The sequence below is a fragment of the Trypanosoma conorhini genome (genome assembly GCF_003719485.1).
Source record: "Trypanosoma conorhini strain 025E chromosome Unknown Tco_14.4_contig_00182, whole genome shotgun sequence".
Taxonomy (NCBI): domain Eukaryota; phylum Euglenozoa; class Kinetoplastea; order Trypanosomatida; family Trypanosomatidae; genus Trypanosoma; species Trypanosoma conorhini.
This window is the reverse complement of record NW_021704257.1, coordinates 23,660-32,221: the sequence shown is the minus strand read 5'-3', so window position 1 is coordinate 32,221 and position 8,562 is coordinate 23,660. Positions and strand designations below refer to the sequence as shown.

At 52.2% G+C, this 8,562-nt stretch overlaps 4 protein-coding genes across 4 annotated transcripts, besides 9 other annotated features; all 4 read left to right on the top strand.

Annotated features, from left to right (window-relative positions):
- Positions 1-27: 27 nt before the first annotated feature.
- Positions 28-50: a microsatellite.
- Positions 51-264: 214 nt separating this feature from the next.
- On the top strand, positions 265-1,998 carry Tco025E_03837 (uncharacterized protein; the record flags this gene model as incomplete). The annotated part of the gene is made up of 1 exon (XM_029370754.1): positions 265-1,998. The coding sequence occupies one exon, from the start codon at positions 265-267 to the stop codon at positions 1,996-1,998; it is 1,734 nt and encodes a 577-aa protein (XP_029229323.1).
- A 467-nt stretch (positions 1,999-2,465) lies between these two features.
- Positions 2,466-2,494: a microsatellite.
- A 17-nt stretch (positions 2,495-2,511) lies between these two features.
- Positions 2,512-5,409, top strand: Tco025E_03836 (uncharacterized protein; the record flags this gene model as incomplete). Its single annotated transcript, XM_029370753.1, has 1 exon — positions 2,512-5,409. The coding sequence occupies one exon, from the start codon at positions 2,512-2,514 to the stop codon at positions 5,407-5,409; it is 2,898 nt and encodes a 965-aa protein (XP_029229322.1).
- A 413-nt stretch (positions 5,410-5,822) lies between these two features.
- Positions 5,823-5,848: a microsatellite.
- Positions 5,849-6,583: 735 nt separating this feature from the next.
- Positions 6,584-6,611: a sequence feature (A-rich).
- A 156-nt stretch (positions 6,612-6,767) lies between these two features.
- Positions 6,768-6,830: a sequence feature (A-rich).
- A 217-nt stretch (positions 6,831-7,047) lies between these two features.
- Positions 7,048-7,064: a microsatellite.
- Positions 7,051-7,089: a sequence feature (A-rich).
- A 17-nt stretch (positions 7,090-7,106) lies between these two features.
- On the top strand, positions 7,107-7,646 carry Tco025E_03835 (Chain A, Structural Analysis Of A Probable Eukaryotic D-Amino Acid Trna Deacylase; the record flags this gene model as incomplete). Its single annotated transcript, XM_029370752.1, has 1 exon — positions 7,107-7,646. One exon carries the CDS (start codon positions 7,107-7,109, stop codon positions 7,644-7,646), a length of 540 nt encoding a protein of 179 aa, XP_029229321.1.
- Positions 7,647-7,698: 52 nt separating this feature from the next.
- Positions 7,699-7,724: a microsatellite.
- Positions 7,725-7,760: 36 nt separating this feature from the next.
- Positions 7,761-7,831: a sequence feature (GA-rich).
- Positions 7,832-7,969: 138 nt separating this feature from the next.
- Tco025E_03834 (uncharacterized protein) lies at positions 7,970-8,434 on the top strand (the record flags this gene model as incomplete). Its single annotated transcript, XM_029370751.1, has 1 exon — positions 7,970-8,434. The coding sequence occupies one exon, from the start codon at positions 7,970-7,972 to the stop codon at positions 8,432-8,434; it is 465 nt and encodes a 154-aa protein (XP_029229320.1).
- Between the last annotated feature and the right edge of the window lie 128 nt (positions 8,435-8,562).

Here is an 8,562-nt window from a genome sequence, read left to right as displayed (position 1 = left end):
GTCGCCACTCTCCCTCATTCATTGAAGCCCTCCCCCCCCCCCCCCCCACCTTCGTCGTTGTTTGGTGGGGAGGGGAGGGTAAATTTATCTCTTCGTGCGTAGCGCCTCTTCTCCATGTTTTATTATGTTTTCCTTTCCTTTTTTTTCCCCCTCCTTTTCATCCTCCCGGACTTCCTCGCTCTGTCGTCAGTCGCGCTGCCGCGGCTTCTGCCCGCCATTCGTCGCCGTCGACGCCCGATAAGGGAGAGGCACGGGGCGCAGGCGATGCACGGCGGCGGGTCCGAGGGGGATGGAGGCAAAACAAAGACGGGGAACTCCGCGAGGAGTCGCCGGAGAAAGAAGCGTCAAAGTGGTCCTTGCGTCATGCGGGATCTCCGCTACACCGTCGTGAAGGAGCACCATCGCTATCGCTGGCTGCGGCAGCAACGGCTGCTGGAGTTCACACTCACGCACATCCACAATTGCAAGCCGCCAGAGGAGGTGGATGCACCACCGCATGTGACGAAGCGTTTTCCGCTCACGTCTATTACGAAGATTGGGATCAAGGGAGAGAATGCATTTTACTTCCATGTCGCTGGTGATCACACGTACCATTACTACGCACCGAAAGCCATTGAGATTGCCCTCGAAATCCAACGCTACGTCGCATCTGCGAATGCTGTGGCGCTTCTCTTGGATGCGAAAGACACACAGAGAAGGATTCTCATGGAGGAGCTCATTATGGGTTCTATTTCGTTGCCTGGGGCTCGGCAAGGCGCAAAGGACAGTCCATATCCGTGGTCCAATAGGCGCCTAGTAAAGCTACGTTGGGAAATAAATAAGGCGTTGAAGAATGGAACTGTTGCGGGAAGTGATGAGCTGCATGACTTATTTCTTCTCTGGAAGGCAAAGGGCGAGGGAGATGCGGTGGATCTGACTGAGTTGCGTCGTGCATTGGACATAATTAAAGAAAAATGTGTGAGCGATTTGCTGCAGAGGTGTGTGAAGCCTCCCCGGGCTTCGTTTTGCTCTGATCTCGCCGTCTGTGTTGAGGATGTTCTGCAGAGGCATGTCATTCAGCCTAACTTTGAAAAAGTGATGTCTGCCCTCCGGGAAGACGCCACGTTGTTGAAGAAGGAAGTATTGTTTAACCAACAGCGCGAACTGCTACGGGGCAAGTCCGCGGACGTGTTTGGTCTTCCGAGGGACTTGCGCTCAATTAACTACAAACTCGTGCGACGCCACTTTGACGCCTTGACAAACTTCAAGAGTCCCAACGACCTCATAGACCAAGTGGTCAACATTGCCGCATGCATCTACCTGACCGTCTACGTGGCGGCACGGTTCCCCAAGAAGAATGCCGCATCGCTGGCAACCCGCTCTAGACTCCGTCACGTTAGCAGGAGCGACGCCGTGGATGGTCATGCTCCGCCCTCGCAGCGAAGCAACACACCGACGGAGGCAAAGGTCGCCCTCTCCCTGGCTTTATGCGAGCCCAGGAGCGCAACCATGAAGCATGGGGAGGGGGAGGACAATGAGGACAGCGAGGTGTACGGAAGTCTTGACGCGTGTTTAAATCCCAAGGAAGCATCTGCCGAATCGTTGCGCGGTAAGACGTGTTTCCCCTCTACTACGGCTGAGTTCACTGGAGAGGATTCGTTGGATGACAAATTTTCAGAAGCCGCATCCCAGTTGCGCCGCCCTAGTCAAGGCGAGTACCGAGAAATGGTGTTGTCAATCAGCCCGGAGGCATCTGTCGATAACACTGAGGAGGAGCTCAATCTCTCTCAACTGCAGTTAGATTCGGTTCTTGTGGCCCGACTACATCATGGAGGTATTTCCACGGATGAAATGCTCCCACTTTTTACACACCTCTTGTGTGAGGTGGATGCTCCAGAGTTGTGCATTATCGAACATTTTATTGACCTCTTGCGCGACCCTGATGACACCTCAGAGCGCGCCTATTACTTCACGACGCTTGCAGCCGCCATAAGAATGGTCTGCGAGAGGCAAGCTTAACGTGCGGCACCGATGCCAACTGTCGCCCAGCTTCAAAAAAGGGGGAGTGGGTCAAACACTGGATGTCGGTGAACTAGTTGTTGTCCTCTTCTGATGAATTGGAAGATGGGATTGCCCTCTGAAGGACTGCTGAGCATTCAGTTGTCATAGGTCTACTGGTGTCCTCGTATTTTCCTGACATTTTAACGCAAACTATCTGTGTTTCCCCTCACTCCCTTTTTTTTTCCAAGTTAACTAGTTTGGTTCTTTGTTGATGTCGCTTTGGCGTTGGTTTCGCCCTTTGCCAGGTGTGGCTGGGGGAAAGGGGCGAGAATCGCGAGGCCCACGGCGCGTGTTTTGCACTCAGATTATATTTTTCGTACCTTTTTTTTTTGTTTTTCTCCCCACCTCCAATCCCCTGGCAGTCGCTTCATTCCGGCAACAATAAAACACACTTCACACAGAAGGGCGAGAAGGAAGATGGGTAAAAAAGAAAACAAAAGTGAAAAGAGAAAAGCTTTTATACTCAAGGTGATGAAGGCACCCTTACTTGCTTTGCTCTTGATGTATACCACTGTTGCCGTGCAAGCGGCTTTGCCGCTTCCCAAACCCAAGGGACCAATGCCTGATACTGCTGAACTTGCAGAATCCGCTCTGGCCCCATTTATGGCCTTTGATGGTGGGCATCTCTATACTGCCGATGGGCACCACGGCATTCCATCTGTATGTGGGGCAGAGGCCTCTGCGACGTCTCGCCTTATGCTTCCTGTCGCACTCAATGACCTTGATCGACTTTATGGAACGCTGTTTGTGCAGCCTTTGAATCAATCCTCCGCCGCATCCCAGGCGCAACTGGACATGGTGGAAGGGTGCTTTCTCCGTCCTGACGGGGACGATGTGCCATGCGTGGCGTGGTTGCATTCTACACCAGAACAGTGTCGCATGAATATAAAAGATTCTACAACCTATTGGGCCTATCGTGAGCGTTCCCCGTTGTTTTCGCCCTCTGAAAAGGTCTTTGGAGGAGGGGCCGACTTATTTGTGAACCATGTGCTCTGGGTTCGTGGGTTGCGTGAGCGGCTCCGTCGTTCCATCAGGCGAACGCAAGAATCCGCAAGGGCCGGGAAAAATCTATGGCGCATTGTGTCGTTGGGATGGGACAAGAATGCCCTTCCAGAGGACCGACAAGCCTTTCGCGAGGCTGTAAGCGCGCGGGGAACGAAAATTCTTACCGAGGCGTACTCCGATGTGATGGATAAATGGGATCTTGTAAAGACGTGGATAAAACCCTCGGTGGGCGAAGTTGAAGGGGGGACGGATATCTTTGCGACGCAAATTGGCGGGTCGCTGCTGCTTCCTCAAGCAGATTGCAACCCTTCCATCTTTCTGGATGACTGGTTAAACTACTTTGATCAGTTCTTCTTTGGGTATCACATCGCTACTGGAGTTGAACAGGAGGTTGATTCACTTTTCAAAGGCTTCAAGGTGTTTTACAATAACACGGTGAAGGACGTCAATCGTCTGGGTCGTCTGCCGTGTGTCGCAACCTCCTTCGCCGTGGCAATGATGCTTTTTGAGGATTTTCCAGTTCGCCTGGCGTATTGGAACATGGTAAATGAAACAGGATCCAGTCACACACTCTGGCCACTCGAACGCTTCGCGATGTTGGGTGATTCGAATGAAACGGTCATGAGAAATCGCGATTACCTGCTAAATTTCTTTGAAGCGGCTCTGAGATGTTTATCAAGAACACCTCATGTGGAAAATATATTTGACGGCGACGTGCATTTGGCGAAGTGTGTCACGCAAGCTATACTGCGCGCCCCAGGCTCAGACGGCAGTCCAGCCCCGAGTTCCTTGTATGAGTGCTTTACATTGCTGTCCAATTCATCGCAGCACACATCTCGCAATAGTTCTGTTCAGAACGCGACAGTCGCTGTGGTTGGGCTGAGGAAAGATTTGGACTTGGCGGTGCCGCCCTGTGCGTGGGGATTTACCCGGCCAAGCGGCAATAAATGGAATGCCCAGGAGCCGTGTGTTATGTGTCCACCCGGATCCTTCGATGATGCAAGCGGTGGCTGTCGTTGCAGCACCGGGTCCGTCCCCGGCGAAAGCGGCTGCGAGGCGCGAGAAGACAAGGCCGCGGTCGCACCCACGTGGAGGTGGGCGGTAGACCCGTCGGAGGTCCATGTCGCCAATGACGGCGGAGAGGATCGGAAACCCTTTCTCGTCGTGAGCCCTGCAAACAACTCCACGGAGGGCGACAAGGTGGTCGTGGAAATTCAGTGCGCCAAGGGGCTAACACGCTTTGAGACGAAAATGTTGATGCCCAACAACAGCACCTCCTGCTCGGAGCAGCGGGCGCGTCTCCCCTTGCAAAAGTCTATGGCTGTTGTATCAGCCTCAACAATTTCGTTAACTCTGGGAGAGTCAGCAGCTTTTGGCGGGGAGCAGTGTAATTTTCATGTGCGGACGAAGTCTTTAAGGGCCCGAGGCTCTCCAGCGGTTCTTGCCGGAGGCGTTCTTATTTTGCCGCCCGTTTCACCACTTGAGGTTCATGCCTACACACCCACGACTCCTGTTACTTCATCCTCCTCCCCGGCATCGAAGACGAGCCTCCCCTCGTGTGATGTGGTGCCCAAGAGTGAGACAGGGGCTGCGACCCTGTCTGTCTGCTCCACATCCACCGGGAAGTTCGCACTTTTGCTCGACGCACAGGCATACTCGCCGCTCACTGTCAATGCCTTCGGTATTTTAAAAGAAACGCTTTGGGCGGACAGAACTCACGCCACCGCTCTCGGTCGTGGGATGCGGCCCATGTGGGACCGAATGCATCTTGCTGTGCGTATAAAGGTTAAGCAAAGGCATGGACTACGTTCTGTGAAAGAAATTTTCGGTGGATATTTTCCTCTAGCTGGAAAGATACATCAACGAATCCTGCTCCCAGAAACAGCCGGGCGTGTGATTGCGGTACTTCAGATCGTAGACCGTTGCACGGCCCCCGCCTATGTGCACGATGCCGTTTGTGTGAATGCAAGGCTTATCTTTGCTTCAGGCGCGATAAACAGAGTGGCATTCGGGTTACCGATCAACAGTACCGCCACAAAACCAGAGGATTCTGGGAAGGCGGCGGGGGGAAAGACCACGCTGTCCCCGGGTTCTTGGTGGCGGCTGCCGCTCATCGTGATGGGCGCCGTTGTTGCCGCACTGCTCCTAATCGTAGGAACACTCTTTTTGGTCTACAGACTTCGTGCCCGTCACAGAACTCGACGTGATGAAGCGGAGATGCATGAAACTTTTCCCGAGGACGAGCCCCCTGGAACAGAAGGAACGGAACAGGAGGAGGAGGAGAAGAGGTCGTGGTCGTCGTTGCCACAGCTGTTGGCGGTCTCTATAAATTGCCCAAGCGCAGAAGTGGCGTCGTCTCATTAAATGGATTATTGTTATTTTTTTACTCTTTCACACAACATGTGCATATGTTTTTCTCCGGGTTTTGGCGTATGCGTTTTTTTTTGTTGTTGTTAACTGTTGTGGGCTTTACTTATTCCTAGCCAATCTTGTTTTTTTTTTGGTTAAGGAACTCGGCACGCAGAGCTCCTCACAGCCCCACGCGCATTACGTGGTCACTTCCTCTCTGCCTTCACACTTGCTGTTGACCATCCCCTCCGGCACTTATTTTGCTTTGTTTATTTAGTGGGATGTGCTGTCTTTTTTTTTTATTCAGAGTAAGCATGTCAAAACTGAAGTTGTGCAGGTTCCTCCGGCTTTATCCTCCCTCCTCTATTTATATATTTATTATTACGTATGCATCTTTCCCTCACTCTATTGGGTTTGTTGTCACATAAATATATATATATATATATATATATATTTTTGGGGGGGGGGATGATTTCACTTAGTTTTTATTTGCATTTCGACGCTTCGCTGATTGACGTCCGGGCGGTGTGTGGCGTTGGTTTGTGTCTCTGACGTTTTATGGCTTCTTCCTTGTTGTTTTCGGGTCAGAGGTTCACCTCTTCTTTTCCTTCTTTTGATTTTGCCTAAAAGAACATATATATATATACGTTTCTACCGTAAAAAAAAACGAACAACAACAGAGTAACAGCCATGACAGAGGAGGCTTTTGTTCTGGTCCTGACGGCGTACGTGGCGCAAGGGCCGAATCATGGCGTGCACACCGTGCCCGAGCCTTGGCAGGGGTGAGCGGGTTTTTACGGTGCCGATGGCGGGAACTACTCTGGGCACTGAGGCTTCCGTTTTGTAACCGACGCCGTGGTGGAAGGCCGTGGTGTTGCTAGTCCCAACTGTGGGAGCGATTTCTTTGGCAACGTTGTAAAGATCCAACGGAAAGCGGCTGCCAGTTTTGGCGGTGAATTAATGAACATCTACGTGCCATCTTCCACCGCGTGTATTGCAAAAATTGCGCAGAAAATGTGCGTTACGAACCACGATCTGTGGCGTGCCTTGCGAGGGCAGAGATGTTGCAACAGGATTCCCCGGCCTACATGCGTCATGTATAATGCTTCTTTCTACTTTGGGTGCTTTGCTCATCGTCGTCGTGCTTCTTTGGTAAAGGGGGTGCGTAAGGAGGTTTTGGGGGGATTGATTTTCTTTATTTTTATTTTTATTTTTTTGGCTCAACTATCCTGAGGCGCCAATCGCGTTGGCGCACGCTGGGATGAACTTCGACCCACATGCTGTGCCAGTTGTTGCTGCATCGAGTCAATGAAACGCCCTTGTGGACGCAGAACGGCGACTTTATGGGGAGAGGGGACTCGGAGTATGCGCTATTTTTTTTCTATTGTTGTTGTTGTTTTTTCGGGGTCTATTTTTATTTTATTTTTCTTCCTTTTGATGGTTCTGGAACTTAAACACGGGGCTGGAAACTGAGGCAATGAAGAGAAAAGGGGGTAATGGCAAGAGAAATGGGGTTGCGGTGTTGAGCACATCGTGTTTAAATAGCACAGTGGATGGGGAAGCGTCTTCTTTGTTTCCGCATTGCGTTTGTGCGCTTCTGGGCGGGGAGGTTGTATTAGAATGTATCTTCTATAGCGGGCCACTGTGAGTTACGTGTGTGTGTGTGTGTGCCTTTTTTTTTGTTTTGTTTTTGTTGCTAGCTTCTGCGGGTAATGACGATTCGCGTGTTGCTGCAGTCCATTGAAAAGGGTGCGATCCTCGTCGATAACGCCGAACGCTACGTCCCGGTTGGCCGCGGGGTTGTGATTTATGTCGCCTTCCTGGGGGACGTGGACGACGCCGCGCTTGAGCAGGCCGTCGCGGCCCTCATGAGTGGCATCCTCCTCCGGCGCTCTTTGCCTGGCGGCGCTCCAATGACCTCCACCGTGTCGCTGAACGACTGCCCTGACGCCGACATTCTTGTCGTTCCGCAGGCTTCACTTGGTGGGAAACTCAAGGGTCACCGCGTCCAGTTCCACGCGTTGGTGGAAAAGTCACGGGGGTTGTGGTTGTATGACCGCTTTTGCCAGCTTCTTCGGGCCGCGAGAGGCATCGATGCGTCCTCCGTGGACGCGAACGGGGTGGCGGCAAAGGAAGCGGTGGCTTCCCCAGCGTTCCCACAAGGGGGTCGTGTCATTAACGGAACGTACGGCAATCGTCAAGGGCTGAAAATAGAGTCGGAAGGGCCGCTCACACACTTCTTGGATCTTTGATTATTTCTTCTTGTCTTGTTTTTTTTGTTCTTCTGAACAGTGTGTACGTGCATGCGTGTGCGTGTGCGTGTGCGTGTGTGTTTCTTCGTCATCTTAACTGTATTTCTTTTTTTTTCTCTATCCCTCCCTTAACTTTTCTCTCCTTTCTTCGTAAACTCTCTCTCTCTCTCTCTTTCTTTTTCACTGCATCTTGTGAATTCCAGATACTTTTTTGTTTGCTTGTTTTTGTGATGTGTTTTCCTTTCACCCCTTGATTTCGCCCTCCCTTCGCGTGGCACAGACGCTCTCTCACACGGGGCGGGGTCGTCAAGGAAGAGCGGTGTATGCGCTGCGGCCGCCTCACAGCCTGTCATGCAGCAGCGGCGCCGTACGTGCCTGGCGAGGCGGCCGCCAGCCGGGGGTTGCAGTGGACACCGCAGCAGTTGTGCTACCGGCAGCTCATGAAGAGTCTGCGCGCGGCATACTTTCACGACCGATCGAAACTCTTTTGGTCGCGTCACCGAGTACTCGTGGAGTTCTACAAGTACTCCAGCGAGACGGACGAGGAGGCAGTTCGGCAGCTTGTGGGCGTCGGTCTCGAGGTCGCGGCGTTTATGCAGCACCACATGCGCACGGACGTGGAACGCATCATCAAGCACAACGAGACGATGCTCAAGCTGCCGGTGGACAGGGCGAAGAAGTTCCGCGCCGACTACCTGCTCGCTGAGAAGCAGCATGACTCGTGGTGCAAACAGAAGATTAAGGCCATTTTGAAGCGCCGACCGCCCCCGCCGTACCCGTTCTTCTAACCACACAAAACACTTGCACAGGCACTGCGCGAGACAAGAAGAGACAAAAAAAAATGAAAAGAGCAGAAGACTGTCATGTTGTCTTACATATATGGTTGAGTAAAATGTTTGGTCTACTTCGTACTATT